The sequence below is a fragment of the Lutjanus erythropterus genome, chromosome 22, assembly GCF_056507025.1.
Source record: "Lutjanus erythropterus isolate fLutEry1 chromosome 22, fLutEry1.hap2, whole genome shotgun sequence".
NCBI lineage: Eukaryota > Metazoa > Chordata > Actinopteri > Lutjaniformes > Lutjanidae > Lutjanus > Lutjanus erythropterus.
The window spans coordinates 6299341-6319776 of record NC_139338.1 but is presented as its reverse complement, the minus strand read 5'-3'; the positions used below and the strand labels follow the sequence as shown (position 1 = coordinate 6319776).

The 20436-nt window shown below is 39.5% G+C and overlaps 1 protein-coding gene across 10 annotated transcripts in view; it reads right to left on the bottom strand.

Annotated features, from left to right (window-relative positions):
* Positions 1-1261: 1261 nt before the first annotated feature.
* The window catches only part of osbpl8 (oxysterol binding protein-like 8), a 117301-nt gene continuing 98126 nt past the window's right edge, over positions 1262-20436 (bottom strand). For 8 of the 10 annotated variants that reach the window (XM_084710612.1, XM_084710614.1, XM_084710617.1 and 5 more), the window contains 18 exons: positions 20051-20152; positions 18934-19137; positions 16748-16832; positions 15144-15309; positions 14827-15052; positions 14058-14242; positions 12648-12729; positions 12455-12553; positions 12150-12246; positions 11937-12035; positions 10811-10908; positions 9943-10032; positions 9332-9468; positions 8872-9057; positions 7053-7206; positions 4142-4244; positions 2708-2813; positions 1262-2628 (listed from right to left, as the gene is read on the bottom strand). In XM_084710612.1, the coding sequence (XP_084566738.1) occupies positions 2499-2628; positions 2708-2813; positions 4142-4244; positions 7053-7206; positions 8872-9057; positions 9332-9468; positions 9943-10032; positions 10811-10908; positions 11937-12035; positions 12150-12246; positions 12455-12553; positions 12648-12729; positions 14058-14242; positions 14827-15052; positions 15144-15309; positions 16748-16832; positions 18934-19137; positions 20051-20152 (2349 nt within the window). In that variant the 3' untranslated portion in view covers positions 1262-2498. The remainder of the gene's footprint in view (positions 2629-2707; positions 2814-4141; positions 4245-7052; positions 7207-8871; positions 9058-9331; positions 9469-9942; positions 10033-10810; positions 10909-11936; positions 12036-12149; positions 12247-12454; positions 12554-12647; positions 12730-14057; positions 14243-14826; positions 15053-15143; positions 15310-16747; positions 16833-18933; positions 19138-20050; positions 20153-20436) is intronic. The other 2 variants (XM_084710615.1, XM_084710621.1) reach the window with 1 other exon arrangement.

Sequence of the window (20436 nt, the reverse complement as noted above, 5' to 3'; positions counted from 1 at the left end):
AACACATACAGGATCCAAACAAATTTTTCAGTGTACAGAACAGATTGTTGGGACTGGATTTTGTTTTTGTTTTTTTGTGTCTAATAGTGCTAAACACAGCCCTTAACTTCACCAGTCCTCATAAGACATATGGTCCTCATAAGCCTGTACATTTTCAGGGTATTATGCCTGTTATTTAAGTCTGAACTTTGTTATCTAGTGTACTGTTTATGAGACTTTAAAATTTCAAAATCCATGTTTCCAATGAGGGAGTCAACAGACTGGAACCACAATGTATACTAACTACTAACACAACTTCCAAAAAGTTCTTGCTGAATAACAGAAACTTCTTGAGCTCATTTGGATACATTTTTGATGGGATTCTAATTGTGTACCCCACTAATCTATTTTGATTTATTGATTTTTTTGCCCATGTCCATGTGTATCTACAGAGCAGTGGACAGAAAGACACACAAGGTTGAAAAGACTGGCTTGTGCACAGAGCGCGGGAGTGTCTGTATTGCGAACCTTGGTGTTGAAACGCCACGCGCTACTCGCGAGGAACGAGTCACCCCATTGGATATTTACACAGTGAACGGGGCCGACTCCTACTCTACACACTGAGTTTGGCTGGTACTTGCGTACATTTGGAATGGTTTACTATGGTGATAGTAGTAATTAGAAAAAGTCTATCTCCTCTTCCTGCTAGTAGCGTACTAAAGTGTCTATGCTAATTTTCCTGGTGAACATCTGAGGCGCAAAAACACTGGAAGCAATGATTGATGCTCTGAATTTGACTTTGCCATGATGATGCTGAAGCCAGTAGTTTAGGGGAGTGTTAAAGGTTTTCTCTTCCATGGCTTGGTCTGGAGTCTGTTTTTATATTTGGAGGCTATTCTTTAGATCAACTGGTATATACATTTTTAATATTTTTTCTATATGGTCGCACAGCTTAATAAAACAATGTAAGTGACACATTTTAAAGGAATAGTTACTTTCTGGGAAATGCACTTATTCACTTTTTTGCAGTAAGTTAGGTGAGAGGATTGATACCACTCTGTTTGAAGGTAACTCATTTTAAACCATGTGTTGCTTTTACACTCTGTTGTGCATACAGAAAAAAATATAACGCATTAATTAGTGACCTTTAGAGGTGTTGGTTGGTGGATTTTGTCAAGTTTCAGCCGAGGCAGGCTTGATGTTTTCTTTTGTTTCCAGTCCTTATGCTATGCTACTCTAACCAGGCGCTGGCTGTATTAAAGAGACATATATGTAAGTGGTATTTTCTCATCCAACTCTCAGCAGGAAGGCAAATAAGTGCATTTTGTATTCTATTCCTTTAACTTGCCATTAGGTCAATGAAGGCAGTTTTTAGACGACATCACTTAGCTTTGCTGCCTTTGATTAAAAACATATCAACTTCCTTTACCTGAAACTAGGGCAGTGGTCACTGAAGCTCATGAAAAATCACAGAAATCATCTTTTTCGACCCTCTGTTGATGCTCCAAACCTCCTCAGAGCAGAAATGTAAAAGTATTTAAATGTCCACTTGATAAAAATGTTGACCACATCAACAACACAAATAACTGACGTTTCCAGTGCATTTGTGCCTTGAGACAAAATACTGTACATAGGGCTAATGTCCTAATCACGCTCCTCTGTCTGTACATGCTACCTACAGTATACAATGACATTGTGTCAAACATCTTACTTTTTTTGAAACATTGACTTTGTATGCAAAAGGTGAAGTTTTATTGTACAGCAGAAATTATAGCTTCTGTTCCTTTTGACGCATCTCTTGTCTTCCTCATCCATTTCCACGCGTGGAAACCCCCAGCAGATATTAAAGTATCTGATAATAAAAAAATAAAAGTCACATAAATTGGACCACTTTGTTTTTCTCTCCCTTATCAACGCTTTTTGTTCCAAGCAGACCTCTACTCATGAAGGACACACCAAGCAAAGAAACAAAACAATTAAAAAAACATTAAAATTAAAGGTTGGTTTTTTTTGTTACCATCTGAGTCATGGTACTCCTCTCCATGTTAAAAGGTTCCCTGTCGTTTGAGGTGAAATGTGAATCAACAGAGTGGTTTCACTCCATCGGGAAAAAACAAAAAAACAAACAACAGCTGAAAATGGCTGCTGTCTTTGCCTCTTATATCAAGGCAAATCAGTAAGCTGCAGAGTGGCAGTCGAGACTTCATCACACCAAAATCTCACCTCCGGCAATCTTTCTTTATTGCCGCTCCTCTCCGCTTTGAAATCTGTGGATCTCCTCAGAGTTTTGGAATGGACTGGTTAAAAATAAATAAGTTTTAAAAAAAAGTCTCCACTTTTCTGGACGTGTGTGGTTGGATTTTAAGACAGAGAAGAAGAGAGTTGGAGGAGACTGTTCTAGTCAGTTATTGTGAGAGGTCAAAGTTCACATCTCAAAGTCCCCCCCACTGTACTGCTAGGAGAGTGTGCGAGTGTGTTTGCGTGTGTGAGGGCACCACTCTGTCTGCAGGGTATGGCTGCTACTTGAAGACATAGTTGATCAGAACCTGAAGGAGGATGAGGAAAACGATGATGACGTAGTCGCGCTGCTGGAGGAAAGAGCCGCCCTCTGCCCGGCCTGCTGCACGACTCCGCAGCACGCTGATGCTCCTACAAACACACAGGATTCATGAGTAGATGCTCAAAATCATTTCACGCTCATGGTACAGTGAGACAACGCCCTCCTCACCTGTTAATGTCCTCCTGCGTCTGCTTTATAGATTCAATGGCACTTTGAAGTTCACTGAGGTCTGCTCCTTTTTTCCTCAGCCGACTGTTATGCTTGCTTTTGTGTCCTGCAACAAAATGTGTTAAACAGTGTTGACCATATTAAATGATTAAGATCACACAGAATGCATTTTAATACATTTTTTCAGGTCACACCGTTCACAGAACGATGGATAACCAGTGGGAAAATAAGGCCTACAATTATTAATTAAGTACATGAATTTATTGACATTCAGTCACATTTTTGTCAGTGCTTTCCAGGTGTAGGTCACAATAATTATTTGTAATATAATCAATCAGTGTGCTCGGCCTGGACTCAGATAAATAGCAGAAAATTAATGGACGGACAAGCCAATTAAAAATATTCTATCAAATAATTTATTTTTGCAAGGTGCTGTGGCAACAAGCAATAGCAACAGTGTTTACAGAAGGTTGGATACTAGTCTGACTTTATAGATGTACAATATAAAGCTGCAATAGTTAATCGATGGTTTTGAGCTATTAAATTAATTGGCAACTAATCTGATAATTAATTAATCGATTCGAGTAATTTTTTTAAGAAAAATTTTAGACCAAACAACTAATCAATTAATTAAGAAAATAATCAACAGAGTAACTGATAATGAAAATAGCCATGAGCCTGCAGCCTTAGTATAATGTCTGCCAACAGCTGCCAGATACATATGCAAAAATGTACAACCACTTACTGTCTACAGGAAGAGTTTTAAAAAATAAGAAAATATATAGGACCACCAGGGTGTGCTGTTAACTAACTGTATATTATTCTGTAGCTGCTATCTTCAGAACTTGTTCAGCAAATTCTCAGCCCTCATTTGGTGTTTTGCAGATTTAGACAACTAGGTTGAGGCTAAATTTGGGTTAAAAAGTTTTATAGTTATAGATATAGTTGTCTTGGTTACATGTACGGTGGATATCCCCACAACTGTGTAATACATGTGCAAATGTTGCATATCGCAGCCTATTTACTGCCATTACTATTCCCACCTGTATATACAGCATCCCACAATTTATGTGTAGCAGAGTGCAGCATACCGATTTCTCTTAACTTTATCTATACTTATTAATCTTGAACTGTACTGTACTCTACTCTTCTTATTTTATTCATACCTTTTATTCTTACTTTGAATTTCAGCACGTCTAAAAAACATTCAGTTTATCCAGATTTAGCCCAATTATTTACAGAATTTGTTTTTACCTGCTTATTTGGCTCTTGTGTATCTGTAATAATGTAACTGTGCAGAATTTACATTATTTAGCCTATTTGCTGTAGTTCAATAAAACAAAATGTTGGGGATTTTTTTTCAAAAAACACAACAAACTACTCCTTTTAGCCTCTGTGTGTATTTGTATCTAAGTGTAAATGAGTGTGACTCACGTTCGCTGCCGGACGAGTCTTGGCGGTCGGGTTCGGGTGAAGAGCAGCCACTTTCTGGGCTCTTGGGTTTGTCACTCTTGTGTTTCCTCTTTGGCACCGTTACCTAAATGCACATGCACAGATACACACAGAATCACACACAAACACACAAAGAGAAGCAGGTCAAACAGAAAGGCCACACACCACGACTAGAACCAAATAAAATCACATCCACACAACACTGGAAAATAGAAAATTAACATTTTTTTACATACACATCAACACAACAAAACAGTGTTATGATGCAAGAGTCCCCTCACACACTCCCACACAAACATGCTAGTCGGCGTTGGCGCGGCAATGACAAAATGTGAACAAGGCATGCTGGTACATCAGTCAGCTACAGCGGTTTAAAACAGTCAACAGTGACACACAGCCAGCGTCCAAAATGAACCAAACCTGCCAAGAGCTGGGACGTGAAAATGATTTAGTTCAAAGGGATTAAACTCTGACTGGATTACAGCTCTTATTCTTAATGTGCTATTAAATGTGATGCAGTTTTCAGGCCTGGAGTCTTTGTTAGGGGAAAAACAGCTTTTAAGGTTGATTTGAGGTTGGCAGCACAAAAACATTTCAGAATCTGACAAATGCCAGAGGGTCAGAATGTGAAAAAGCACAAACAATGTATTGAACTGTATGACTTTAAACCTGGGCCCTGTTTTTTAGCATGTTGCAGCGGCAGCAGGCTTCCAGCATGCAGCAAATATTGAATAGAGTTCCATTTGAAAATTGTGTTTAAACACGTAAAATGGTGTCCTACATGTTGTTGGATTTTCTTCAAATCAGATGTGTTTCCTTTATTTTTTTCTGGCTTTCCTCTCATTTTGTGGAGGTACTGGTTGAATTTGAAAATACAGAACTGTTGTACACTCAGTCAAATTGGGTGTGTGATATCATTCAGCTTTTATCGGCCACCACTTTGGTATTCCCTCTTCAGGTTGTCTCCAGTTTGAGCTGCTTAGCAACCACCCACAAACGCCCTAGCAACCAAGTGCACCCTATTCATAGCACATCCTGTTCCTTGTCATCCTGAAGTTGAGTTTAATCAATTGAAGAGAAAAGACTTCTTCTCTACTTGTACGGCGGTTGGTGGGCACACGAACACAGTTGGTTCTGTCTGAACAAAGTCGGTGTAAAAGGACAAGCAGCTTGACATGCAGCATCAGACATGTTGCATTCATATCCCTTCCATGCTGCATGTGGTCTAAAATAGCCTTAAATGACTAATAGGTACAAAAAGTTTGGGAATTGAATGGGTGCAAAATACTCCTTGTGGGAAAAATAGGCCTGTCAAAGTACAAAGTACCACTCAAAGCCACTGAAAACAGTAATTTTACCTCACAGAACACAAGAATGATCTACAGCTGTCTGATCAGTTAGTTGGTTTGTGTTATTGTGTGACTACTGAGTAGGATAATTTGCATTAATGTCCAGCCATTAATCCGCATTCTCGTATTAAGTAAGGTTATCTGATCGCAATTGGGCCAACAGAACAGTACAGGAGTTGGTAGTAATTTAGTTAAAAAATAAGTAATAATAATAGTTTTTGAGAAGAATACTTTTACAGAAGTATTTTTAACAACAGCAGTTTTTCCACAGTAGTATATTTAGACCCCAAAATATGTAGGAAATAGAACGGTAATAAAGCTTTTTTAACCTAATAAGAATTAGCCTTCCTTTCTCTCAACTTAAATTAAAAAACTAAATTTAAGAGCAAAAGTGTCGATGCTGAAAATTACTGATGCAGAGATTTCACTTGCTTTGGCACTTGACAGGTGGTTACTTTGAACACACACATAAAATAATAAATAAAGTGAGTGACACACTCCAAACATTAGCAACAATTACAGCGACTGCACCACAGTAGCCTTTAGCTTCTCAACAGAAAACGAACAAGGAGCAGCTCAGCAGAAGTTGAGACTTAGTGAGCGAAGACAATCACGGAAACAAACAAAATGAAGATGAGGTCAGATGAAGGGCGAGGAGGGCGTGGTAGACACCCAGGCGCTGATGGCGGTGATTGGTCTGTTGATGTGATGGATGGAGCTGTTCTCTCTTATAGACTTTGTATGGGATGAAACTAAATGCAGTGCAGATTCATGATCAGTTTTATTACATTTCACATTGAGAATCTGATGTGCAGCTTTTGATGCTGCTCCCAATTTTGTTGGAAGATTAAGACACAGTTAAAGGAAAGAAGACATTTTATTGAGTTAAATGGCAAACTCACTGACTGCTGAGTTAAATAATGAGCATGTACAAATAAAGACTGTTCCAATTCATATCTTACAAAGAGTAAATATGTGGTAGATTACAGAAAATTGAGAGCAGCATCCTTTACGTCCCCTTATTAAGTGCTTTACAAATACCTGAAAACATTGTGTAGAAGTTATTATACTTGCTGTAGCTTTAATTACTTAGAAACTGACTTGTTTTTGATAATTCAATTTTAGGATTTTTCACAATACAAGACAAAATAAGTCTTGAGCCTGCAGGGAGAAAATATGTCCAAATAAGGCAGGTGTAACACATGTAGTCCTTTTTGCTAAATGAACCTTTTCTTCTTGACAAGGCAAGAAAGTGAAGGAGAACACCAGGTTTTACACTTACTTCAGTGTGCAGGTTGACATGACCTTCCCTCCCATACAGAGAGAACAGCAGGTGCCGGGATGGAACAAGAAAAACAGACACAAAGCGAAAGGAAAAAAAAAAACACAAAAGGAACAGAGGCGAGAGCGGCGATGATGGCGGCGACAAAAAGAGAAAAAGCGACAATGAAGACGGTGCACCAGGTGCTGCGTGGAAGGTGGCAGAGGCGGCGAGTTGCTTTTAAAAAAAAAAAACATGGCGGTTTTCGATCGGGACGACCTACCTGGCACTTGCAATTGTCCCTCCGCGGCCCCTGGTTACTCAGACTAATAAGACTGCCAGAACGTACCATAGGGGTGCGGTGTCGGACCTTGGTCTGGATACAGCCGTCTTTCTCAAACTGGATCAGGTCATTGAGTGGATCCCATGGCCTCGTGCTGGGGAGGAGGGGGTGAGAGACGCAGAGGGTGAGAATGAGAAGACACAGAGAAAGATGCATAGAGCATGGGAAAGTAGAAAAGATGACAGACAAAGACACAGATGAATGAAAGAGAAGACATGAAGAGAGAAAGATGTGAAACAGAGGAGCAAAGAGAGAATGACAAAGAAGATGGAAATAAGAAGCAGACATAAAAATAGTATAGAGACACTTTTTATGAGTGGAAATCATCATAATTCATTCCATTCTGCCACCTAAAGGACCATCCTGTCTGTCATATGATATATTAAAACCACTGATGTACATCATCAAAAGCAGGTTGAGCTTCACCCCTGTACTTATACTAAATCAGCACTAGATGGCACCCTTTAACACTGAACAAGTCAATGTGGAGGGTGGGGAGGCTTTAATCTAAACCACCTTATACTGACACTACTTGTAAGAGAATACAATATCTCAACCAGCGTGAGCAAGAGATCTTAATTTCTGGTAACTGCAATTTTTACATGCTTTTATAACATTATCATCAGTTAAAATTTTATAGTTTGTTCTCCCAAAACAAGCACAATGTTTTCTTGCATCAGCATGCTTCAATATCTCTGAAAAATATTTCCATAATATGTTTGTCGAACTGAATATGACTGATGACTTTTTTCTATTATTATTATTATCCTTATAAATCATGTGTTTGTTGTTTGTCATTATGTTAAGTGTGTGAGCTGCTGTTGCTTATCATCAATATTGTGTCATACTATTTGTTGTGCTGTCACTGTTTTGTGAATTATTGATTGTTGTGTTGCTATTGTTAATTCTCTGTCTGTCTCTCTTGTCTATGTAGTGCAGGCCTTGTTTGTATCTGCATATTTTTCACTGCTTTTATTCTTGATGTCTGTGCTGGCTAACTTTGGCATAATTTTAAGAAATGTTATTACTATGCAACGTCCTTGTTAAATTAAGTAACCAGCCAACTAAAACTAAACTAAAACATCTGGATTGGTAAATTTTATTAGGACCTCCAGGATAATAGCAGCGTTTTTTGTTGTTTTTGTTAAATGTTTATTTCATAGTTATACGTTGAGACCAGCCAATGAATAAGTAGAGTGATATTATATTGTTATATGTTTGTGGAAATTTAGAGACAGTGTATCCATTACATAGTCTGTCCACCAGAGAGCAATGACAGACTTATTTTTACACTGTAGAATCCCCCAGTTAATACATATTAAAGGCTGATATTTTTTTTCTGGAAGTCTGTGGGTCATCATGCCCTCTCATGGGTTTGGAAGTATTTTTGACAGAGCTGGATGAGTCAGGAGTCAAAGTCCACACCGTGTCATCCTTGAGCACATACTGCATATTTGTAAAAATTCTTGGGTACATATAAGGGACCTTCTTCAAAAATGTTTACGTTAAAAACAAGTATAGGCTGATAAATCATAGTTAATTTTTTTTTTTTTTTAAAATCAAGGAGCGTCAAGAATCTGAAAGCACCTTTGTTGCTGGAGGTGTTTTTAAATGTAGTATGTTGTAGTACTGGAGAATAAATACATTCTTCAGTATCTTAGTTTCATGACACTCACAGGTGACAGGTACCTGTTTGAGTTCTGTTTGTTTTGCATTATTTTTGCCGTCACACTGCTTTACACTGACAGGAGTCACTCACTCGGCATATCTGTAATGCCACTCTCCCGTGACCGGGTCCTGCTCGAACAGGGCGGGGATCCACTCCTCACACTTGGCTTTCCTTTCGCGGGCGGACTTCCTCTGAGCTTCCTCCAGGATGAACTTCTCGTTGGTGGCCTCAGTCTGGTCCTTGTTGTTGATGGCCCGGGTCACGTGCTGCCACAGTCTGACGGATTGACAGAGAAGAAAGTCAAAAGTTGTATGAGAGTAATAAAAAATTGCACAAGCAGCTTTTAAAAGAGAGCCATAAAAATATAACAACAAGACAAAGAGTGACTGAGGTAAATTTGGCCATAGAAACTACATTAAAAGACAATAAATACAACACTGATAAAAAAGGCATAAATAACAACAAAGTGTCCTAATTCCAATGAGGTAAGACTGAGAACATTTTCAGTAGTTTAAGGATCTGATTATACTCTGATAGCAGTTAAGTCCACCTCTCTGATTCAAGCTCTCCCTGCTCCTCTGGTGGGACGGTGCAGCGGGTCAGTCGACTCTGCCTCAGCTCCGGCGTCGGGTTCCAGAAAGTGTCCACTGTCCCCGTCTTCTTGTCGTTGATGAAGATCTCGCTGTCCTGTGAGGGAAAAGTTACACAGCTCTTCTTAATCGCCTAAAGACATCACAGGATGACAGATGACAATGGCACCCAGGCTGACACATTTTGGTATGATTTCACAGCTTGTTTGCAACACATCAAGTCACAGAGACACAACTCCTTAATATTCTCGCTCTACAAGAAGCTTAGTAGTTTTAACTTAACAATATTTTGTTGGACATCACCACAGGATGATAATAATAAACTTGATTTATATAGCAGAAAACAAAGAAACAAAAACAGAGAATACGTCATGTCTAACACATTTACACCATATGAAACAAAAAAACAAAAATGAGAAAGCTTTAATCATTTTCTCACTGCTGGACAAAGGTTTTTTTATGTATTTACAATGCTTCGATTGTCGAAAAACGGCCCTATCAGACTTCAGGACATCAGGGTTTATTATTTAATCAACAGTCATCTGGTGTATGTGTGAAGAGCGCATCTTACCCAGTGTCCTTCTAGCGTGGCTAACACCTCCTTTCCTAGCTTGATCTTGCCAGAGACCTGATTGACACTGTCACTGCTGCCGAGGAATGGCTGCAGGAAAGAAGGGAGAGAAAAGAGGAGCAGGGAAAGGGAGCAGAGGGAGAAGGAAAGAAAGGGGTGAGGAAAGAAAGGGAAGGAAGTGAAAAGGTAGGACATAAGCATAAGGGATGGGGCAAGGAATGAGAGATACACGCACATGTACATGCTGCAATTACTGTGGAAAGAAATTGTTGTTTCTTATGGGTCATTTTATCTGCATTTATGTCTCTGCAGTACTTTTAAACAAACTTTCCTCTTCAAATACAAAAGAAATGTGGCTGATGGAGCTGAAGAAAACAGATAAACCTTGAAAGTGTTTCAAACCAATCTACCAACAAAAGAAATTAAAGTAGCAGCCACCATCACCATCAACTTCTAATTAAAATCAGTTAATTAAAGTGCTTCAACTTAATGCTTCAAATAGGTGCACTGCAGTGCATTCAGTACCAATCATGTGAAGGAAAAACTACTGTAACAATAAGTCTAACACTGAAAAACACCTATCATGATTTGTATTTGAAATGCTTTGTTTACTGTGCCTGACTTGTACCTGTCGCTACAGGTAGTTCATCACAGGATGATGGAGGATGGGATGTTTTTAGGGAGAAGAGGGAGTGGAACGGTGGAATTGGTGGTGGCGTGAGACATTCAGAAAAGTCACGTGAGAAATCAACACTGAGGAGTTCTCTCCTAAATACTTTATTACTCAACAGCTCTAAGGAAATAGACTAATGATATCCACTAATCTGACAAGAGTGTCTTTATTTGAAACATGAAAACACAGGTGTACCTTCAGTTTGAACTCCAGCTGAGCACTGTAGCCTGTTTTCTCACATGCGATGGTGATCTGACCGCCCAGTTCCAGGGTCATGGTGCCATACAGGATGCCTACCAGAACAAAAACACCAAGGCGTACTTCAGTCAGCACCGATGACTGGCACAGAAAGTGGACACAACTTTCTAGTAGGGTGTCAGACTCATTTTAGTTCATGGGCCATATTCAGCACGATTTGATCTCAATTGGGCCGAACCAGTAAAACCACTGCATATAAACCTATAAATAACAAGACTTCCATATTTTCCCTTTTTCAGTGTAAAGAAGTACAAGTACATTCTGAAAACATTCACAGTTAATGAACCATCCAGTTACAAAACAGAACAGAACAGCCTGTGATGTTCTGAGAAAATTAGGGCAATTTAAACAGTGTCTCAATTTTTCTACATTTAGTCAGTCTGGTGTCATTATACGCACATTACAATATACAGATCACAGTGGATCTACAAATGCATGTATTTTGGAAGTGAACAGCAATATAATATAATATTTTAATTCTTTAAGATTCAAATAACTTGCCAAGATCTAGAAATCCTTACGATTTTCCAGACATTTCCATTTCTGTGGAGTAATGCTGGCTTCACCACACAACACCAACTAAAGTTTTTCCAGTGCCTTAGCAATATGGTTCTACCTATCCTGTTTTAAGATAAATGTCTGATACAAACTATTTGGTACTGAAGCTGCTGATTGACAATATTCTGCACAATGTTCAATATCAATATGATCACTTAAGGTATTCATTGTGCTGTCAGAAGACTGCATTCTCATATGCAGTAGGCTGGATTGGACCTGCGGGTCATGCGTTTGACACTCCTGCTCAAGTAAATCTACAGCTTTAAAATGAGCAAAGCAACATTAATTTGAAAGATTTTTGTCAGGCAAATCTGCTTTTGATGTCCTAGAGTGATGTGTCAAACCTTCATCCTTTTACACTTCCATAATTTCACTGCCTATGCTCTACACTGTAAAACAAAAGTTGGATAAGTTGTATTTGTTTTAAGTTGTTTAAGTTGACAGCTACATAAAAGCACTACTGAAGTGAGATCACAGCGTCAGGAGGAGCAGGCTGCACTCTGACCTTTACAGTGAGCGTAGGGCATGTTCATCACATAATCCTCCCCTCGGTTGAGAAAAGTGAGCCGAGCCTCTCCGTCTAATATGGCCGACAAGGAGTTTCCTAGAACGTAAACAACAGCAGTCAGTGGACAGATGCTCTTAAACAGCAACACATTATAAAACCACAGCTGAATAAACATGAGCAAACTTTTTATGAGTGTGAGTGTGTGTGTACCATAGAACTTGGACTTCGCAAGGATGCTGCCACTGAGGCAGAATCCATCCTTTCTGTTGCTGACATAGAAGGCTGACACTGGAGGATGATGGGATACCTGAAGAAAAACACATACCGATGTAGTCAGTTTATTTTGGTGATTTAAAATCGATCAAAATATTCAACAGCCATGGATTCATGTCATCACAGAGAGCTGATGTATTCTGATGACTCAACACAAAGGAGCTATATAATACAGGTGGAATGAGCTCTTGACCAGTGAGATTGCTAGTAGTTTGTACTCTCAGCAGTAGATCTGTTGTTACCTGTTCTGCGATGTAGAAGGTCTTGCTGTTGGTCTTGTTGTGGAGCCACATGCAGCGGTACGTCTCTCCAATAATGGGGTTATAAGGCTTCTTCAACCCCTGTGGATTAAAAACCAACATGACATAAATATAGCATAACATATTGTGTATAACAAGACATGCATATTCTATGTGGCCCATTTACTCTGCTGACCTTTGGCTTTTTGTAAAATCCAGAGATGTACCACTTCACCACCTTCTTCATCCGGTTGTAAGCGTTCTCTTCAATTGCAGCCCTGAGAATCAAACAAACTTAGTCTGGTGCTCCTCAATAACAAGTGCTGTTCATCAATTAGTACAATTGTGTATAATCTGCTAATACAACATATCTCACTGTCAATACGCACTTTATCATTGACAGAATGTCGATAATAGTAAGTCAGTAAGGCACATCCAATGAAACGGTCAAATTTAACAATAAAGGCACATTTTGAACGCAAGTAATCACTAGTAAAATAATGAAAACAGACCAAGATATGTACTATGATGGTCAATACTAAATATAGAAATGGGGACACATGGAAAATACATTAATATTTTGTCGGTGAAGAGGAAAAATGACCACAGCAGAAAGAATAATCTGATACATAATTATCTAATTACATATTCTGCAAAATGTACCAAAGTTACAAAATCTGTCCAATTTTTTTCCCACATTTTAACTACCTGAAGTAGGTGTCAGTCAGCATGGCTCCTGTTTGGAGAAGCAGCAGTGTGAGTACTGGTGTAGGAAACTAAGCAATGTACTACTGTGGACAGGGTCAGCAGCAAAAAATATTTTAACCACTGAAAAAACATCTAAATCAGTTTATGTGACGGCTATAATCAGAAAACTTTCACCACTTTACCTTGCAGTCTGGCAGCATTTTCAGAAGGTAATTCCCTGTTATATAAGACAAAGCAACCAGACTCCTTTGGCAAAAATAGTAATTTTACTTCTCACGACACACTTGCTGGTCTACCGCTGCCTTGGTCTGTTAGTTTGTGTTATTGTGTTTTTTGTGAATCCGAACTATCCTTTTAGAACAACAAAGTCACACATCAAGACACACAAACAAGCAACCAATCGGGGAAGCGATTGATGAGCAACTCATGCATTCTGCATGATAAAATTACTGACCTGGTGGCTTTGGAGAGTAATATTCGGCTTATATAACAGCGGTTTCCCATCTGAAAAAACTGTCTGATGGCACGGTAAAGTGGTGAAAATACTGTAAATATAGCGTACACTTAAACTGAGATTTCTTTTAGGTGGCTATGCTACATTTTTCTGGAGACCCTGTCCACAGCAGTGCTTTGCTTAGCTTCCTACACTGGTATCCCTGCTGCTTCTCAAAACTGGAAGTGTGCTGACAACCATCTACTGTACCTATCCCTTTAAGTTTGACCGTTAGACAGAGCCAGGTTAGCTGTTTCTAATCAATGCTAGATTAAGCGAATAGTCTGCTGGCACAAGTTTCATATTTAGCATAAAGACATGATTAGAATTGATCCTCTCATCTAACTCTTTTAGCAATATGTGAAGTGATTCCTTTCAAACAAGCAGGAAGAGGGAGGGGCTTACTCTGACAGGAAGTCTGCGTGGTAGTAGTAGTCTGAAAGTTTGTCCAGAAAGGACCTTGGCTCCAGGATGAAGGTGGGCAGCACCACCTTAGAGAGATCCATGCCAGGTCGCACCTGCTTCAGCAGAGTCCAGATCAGAGATTTGTTCTCTTCTGACACCGTCTCTGTCTGGGCAGCCTCGCCAGCCTGCAGAAGAAGACACGCACAAAAGTAGAGGAGTGATGTATTTTTCCTTCATGTAGCCAGTAATAACTCTGCAGACGTGTTAAAATGCAGTCAAGATTTACACAGCAATCTCAATTGTGCACAAGTCTCCAAATGCTTAAAAGTTTTATGTGACTGTTTGTTCAACTGGTGTGCAAAAGGAAGTTTTAATTAGCTCCTAACTGTAAAGATTATGCCTCAGCTTCAGTAGGTGTTTAATTAGTGAGCTATCAAACTTAGACTGCATCAGAATGGAAATGCATAAGTACTTTCACACTTGTTTTCATACCACCAGTCACACCCACGCACACCAACCTACACAGACTGATCAAAGTGTGTCCATGATACAGCTTTCCCAACAGCCCCAGCAGATGAACATGCTAATTTACCCTCATTATGCAAGAAATTTGAAAAAAACACAAAGCTTTTTGGCTGAAGTTTTAATTAAAGCTAATGATTAAAATGGTTGCTAGAAATCCTTTGGGAGAAGATAATCAGAGGTGTAATGCTGCAATCACACTTGATCTACAACATTTTTTATCTGGATCAAACTCTTCGTCTCCTACCTCTCCAAGTTCCTCGTGGGACTGTTCCAGGTACGGGGTTTCCCGCAGGTGTTCATTCGGGTCCAGGTCGATGTACGAGTCGTCCTGGCGCTCTGATGTGTCGCTGTCGCTCTCCTCACTCTTCTCCAGGCCTTCTGGATCTGACTCCTCATGGTCCTGTTCACCCTCCCTGTCTGACTTGTCCGAGTACAGATCAGGGTCTTTTAAGTGGTCGCTGTCATTGAACCTGGAAGAAGGGAAGGTAGGGTGGTCAGATGGTAGCTTAAAAAATAAGGGAGGAATAATTTGTTGTAGCTTAGGTTTTATGTCTTACTCACTGGAAACCGTGGATGTTGTGGGCTCGGAGGAGGCTGTAGAAATTTATGGAGTGTTCTCCACCTGTGCCCACTGTGCTCATGTCCTCTTTCCCCTCGCGGATCATGGTCCTCTTCAGCAGGCTGGAGCACTTCAGGGCGAGCTCGAGGGCGTCCATCCAGCATCGACCTGGGAAGAGAGGTCAGAAAAAATCACTGATGTGCTCAACTTTGCTGGAGACAGCTGAAGCAAACATTTTCAGACTGCTGTTGGTTCATTATCCTGCTTTTAATATTCAGCAAAAAGTGCACTGTGGGTGTTTTAGCATTTTTTTTAAGTATTTCTTGTTGTTCTATCCGCAATGACCCCTGGTCCCATTCCAGGATTAGTTCAACATCAGTCCTTTTCACTTTGATACTTTTGTCATCACAGAAGGCAAACTATGCAGTAGTTGATGGCAATTTTCCAGGACTATAGACCCTCTTACAGCTGACGTCGTTGAAAATCTGGTTGTGCATTTTGGCAACTGAAGTAGCAGTCTCCCCCATTGCTGCATATATGATACTTCAGAATCGATATTCCAGTGGTTGATATAAGTTGTTCAAAATTCCAACAGGATCATGACGGTTTCAGAGCAACTGGTGGCGTCTACGGCTGCAAGCTATTAAATGTGTCAACTGGATTGAGGACGCGATCAAAACTGCTCGTGTTTGCAGCGGCCCATTGACAAGCTGAAAAACTGTAAAAGAGTCTATACATAAAGTGCAGAAAACTTACAATTATACACTGAAATAAAATCAAGGAAAGTCACTCTTGTGCACTAGGATAGAAAAGAGCAAGTGATTTCGGACACTGATGATTCCAACACCATGGAGAGAGGAAAGGGAGAGAGAGACACTGGATTGGAGGTTTCAGCACCACGGACAGAGACATGGAAGGAGCTGGGCTGTGGCTAAAACAGGATGGGAAATGTGAACATCTATCATCCACTGACAGATAAATGTTCACTCCTTATGTAGAGAATCCTGTAGACTGAGATAATACAGAGGTTCTCAAACGTTTCTCTGTTTGGCCCCACAACCTTCAACCCTGAGTAAAATTATTTAATTTCTATCATTAGCATAGTAGGCAGAGTGACAGGAAATCGATCAGTTACAGGAACGTGGGATCATTGTACCGTTTTGCATCTTAACAATACAATGCAAAAGGGTGTTTGCTTTTGGCCTACGCCTGGTTTAAAGCGTATTAGTCAGTAAAGACAAACAAGAGAGTGCACAGAATGACTTCAGTTCATTCAAATGGCCTCAAAAACACCTGCTCACTAAGTAAAGACATATTAGTGCAGTTTTTTATGCCTAGATTATTTTCCCATCAGTATCAGTGTATTTGAGTGCAGCTGTCAAATAGGGTCATGACTTGCATTACACTAACAGGGATTTGGGTTAATGTCACTTTCACAAAAGGCCAAATGCTGCAGGGAACTGCAGGTGTAGATTTGAACCAATATAATCATGTTGCTTTATGAAGCTGATACCGATGTGGTGCCAATTTATGGATTTATCTTTCACTCAATGTGAGTTACTTCTGACAAGAATAGCTGAAATGTGATTGACAGCTTGTCTCTTACCATCAGACTCAGAGGCAGCACGGAAGATGAGGTGGCTGCTGGGTAATGGCTGAGTGATGGAGCCCACTGCTTCTCCTTTAGGACCCTGATGACAACAAGAAACAAAGTCAGGTAGATGTTATTTTGACTCAGTGTCTGGATTGATCCATCAGTCATTTTGATCTTTGTCTTTTCATTTCAGGCAGTTTTATGAACTACTTCGCACCTCGTTTCAGTCACAGAGTTTGTGTTTAGTTTGTCAGCTGTTAATCATTTATATGTGCAAATAGAGGAAATCTAAACTCCCGAGTATGCCATTATGCAAATGAGCTATGAGAGGGGACAGAGGGGACAGAAGCTGATTGAGTGCAGTGTTTATTTCAATAGTGAAGAGGAGAATGGGGGGGGAGCAGGGACGCTATAATCTAAAAAACACAGAGCGCTAATTGTGATTCAAGCCTTTTCATGGCACAAACATGAGGGAAAACACTTGTGACGTGAGGTCAGTGATGAATAGCAAATCACAGTTTGAGTGGACGCCTGAACAGAGCCAGAAACACAGGAACAAATGGAAACTGTGCGCTGCCAAATATGAAAATGGCCTAAATCAAACAGAGATGAGCTCTTAATTATACATTTGACGTCCACATCTGTTTAACTATTTGCTTTAGCTGAGGGGGACAAAGGATGACCCTTTCCCCCGATTATCTGTTTGTGTTCATTTTGTTTTAGTCAGCACAAGAGAGCAAAACAGGCTGTGTTCAAATCCACCCATCTGCATAACAAACCTCTCCTACTCTATCTATCTATCAATTAGGAAAAATAATGGGAAGATAAGGTCAGAGACTTCCAGTGCAGTATTTAGTAATGTATTGGAGATTTAAAAGAATGGTTCAACTTATTGGGAAATAAACTTTGTTTTTTAAGTCAGGAATTTCAAGATTAAATTGAAAAATGTTGAGAATAAAGTTCAAATGTTGAGGCCCCTTCAAAAAAAAATCTTCCTCCTCTGTTTTATCTTTTCTTATGCCTGGGACTAATACTGAAAATTTCGACTTTATGCTCAACATTTCAACTTTATTCTCGACATTTTGATTTTATTCTCGAAATCCAAAGTCATAAAAAAATCTTTCTCCTCTCATTTTCCCCCTCATGCCTGGCACTATTACTCCTCCACAGAAGATTGATAATACTCTCATTTTTTCATGGTAAAGCCAAAGCGGTTAACTTTACTTATTCTATGGATTAAAAAAAGAAATAGAAAGTGTTAATTGGTGAGCCTTAGAGGTGCTGACAAACAGATTTTTTTACCTTACAGACTCAGGCCATTTCCTGCTGTTACCAGTGCTAAGCTAAGCTAACTGACTGCTATCTAATGCTCTGTAAGAAAATAAGCGCATTTCCAAAAAATGTTTTTAAAAAAATATCCCTGAAATATCCCTCTGTTATTTTTAATAAACCTGCCTCCAATGAAGCTCAGAGTAGTGTTTCCAAATTCAGCCACCAAAACATTCTGTTCACTACGTTGTTTTCCTGCTAGTAAAAAGGAAGGCTTGATACCAGAGGAAAACTGCTTTAGTTTCATGATATAAAGTTGGAATTGGATATTAGAGGAAACTTTTACAAGCCTAAACATAGTTGCTTTGGAACTAGGCCAAACAGCAAATGGAGGAGACAAGTTTCAAAAGGTTTTAAAGTGTCCTTTTTCCAGTGGTGAAACTTCTCTTTAACGTTACCATTAATACTATTGATGCAGAGCAGAGCCACATTTCACTCACCACTTGCATTTACTATTCTATTTGATCCTTCAAAAGCCATTCATTTATTCACCTTAGTACTTTTTACTCTGTTCGGTGGCTATTTTTCTATTTTTGCTGCTCTTAAACCTCTAAAAGTAGTTGAAGGTTTCAAAGACTTTTCTGTCTCTGACAAGTCAGAGTCAGGCTGCTTGCATATCCTTTAATGTTTTCCAAAGAGGTGTTTGTTTCTATAGACAACTATACTGAAAAGCCGTATCCAATCCAATGAAAGCAAAAATATAAGTTAAGGAATACATTTGTGGTATTTTGGGGATTTTAGCTATTTGTGAAATTCCCTGATATGGCCAAGAGGATTACTATAAATTCCTCCGTTTTTTCTGACTGCTTCAGAATGTTTCTAACAGTCACTAATTGGTGTGAATCCTGCATCTTAAAGTATATTCTGACCTTGACGGCCCAGATGGACTGCTCCAGCGGGTGGAAGAGCTTGAAGCAGAAGCCGTCCTTCTTTGAGGGCCTCTCGATGAGCTCGCAGGCGTTCAGCAGCACCGTTCCAACCCACTGGCCGTTTTTGTGGGTTTTATAGATGAGCAGGACGCCCGGTTTCAGCACGCACCACAGCTTGGTCCAGCTCTTCAGAGTGCCTCGGATCTGAATCGAATACAAATGAATGTCAGACAGACTTAGGCCTTGCCTCACCGACACCACCTTCGGTATCATGCTTCATGAGGAAGTAGAAGGGTTTATTCAAAGTGTGGTTTGTTTCTTTAGGCCAGGTGGGAAAAAAGCCATATAAACCTTTGCATCAAATAAGCACAAATGCTGAAAAGTGGTGTATTTGAATTTTTATGTAGTTTGGAGTGAAAAACTTTAGGAAGGGCACAAACAGGGACAGTGTTGCCAAATTTTCTGATTGTATAGTAGCTCAAGTCTACTATTAAAGCATCTAGAAGTTGTTAAATGATGTTACACATTCATGTTTATATGTATGAAGTCATTGGGTAACTAGAGAAACCAGTTTCTGGAGAAACTGTGGTGTGAATGCTGGATGCTGAAAAGCTGACACTGAATTGCACTGCTGAACAATACCAATAATGTATGAAAATTAGAACATTTTAATGTTTAAATGAAGTTTCTTAAAGTATAAAAGAGTAGAGCTGAAAACAGGCTTGGAGCTAAACTGCATAGCTGGAATGCTAAGGCATGCTAGCAAAGCTGATATGAAACAATTGGCTGTTTTGTAACAGAATATAGACTTAGTAACTCCATCTTTTTTTAATTCAGCTTGTGTCCATTTATGTCTACCTGTAACTTCTAAAACTTTTAATATAAGCTCTTACATAGAGCATAGATTAACATAAATTAACTCTTATAAAACGTCTGTAAAGAAGATATTAAATTAAGTGAAAAAATAATCAAGAAACTGAGTGGTTCAGTGAGTGATTGTGATGAACATTAGTATGCACATTAAGTTACCTATTCCCTTTGGAAGGATAGTAAAGTAAAATTAAAGTACATTATAAAATCAAATGTTGAGTGGAGAATGTGTGGAAGATGTTCCCACCTTCAGCCAGTCGGCCATGACGATGACCGAGGGATCGGTGATGGTGCTGAGCAGCTCCTTGGTCGCCCTCTTCTTTTCTTCCCTGTAGTTCTTCTTCTGCACCTACAGCGAGCGCAGACAGTCAGACAGATGGACAATGTTAAGAACATCAATTCACACAACTGTGCATATTAATATTCCACACTCGCTTTCTCACTGAATTACATTTGGCAGGAAATAATGAGAGTGGAATCACACTTCTCAGTGTCACCTGGTACCTTCTGACTGCAGAGTGAATTTTTTGCTGCATTCAATTTCTCCCTCTAAATGTAATGTATCCTGCTGCCTATCCTGTGCTCTGATGACATTAGTGCACAGTATGGAGGAACAATTAAGTTCAACCTGTA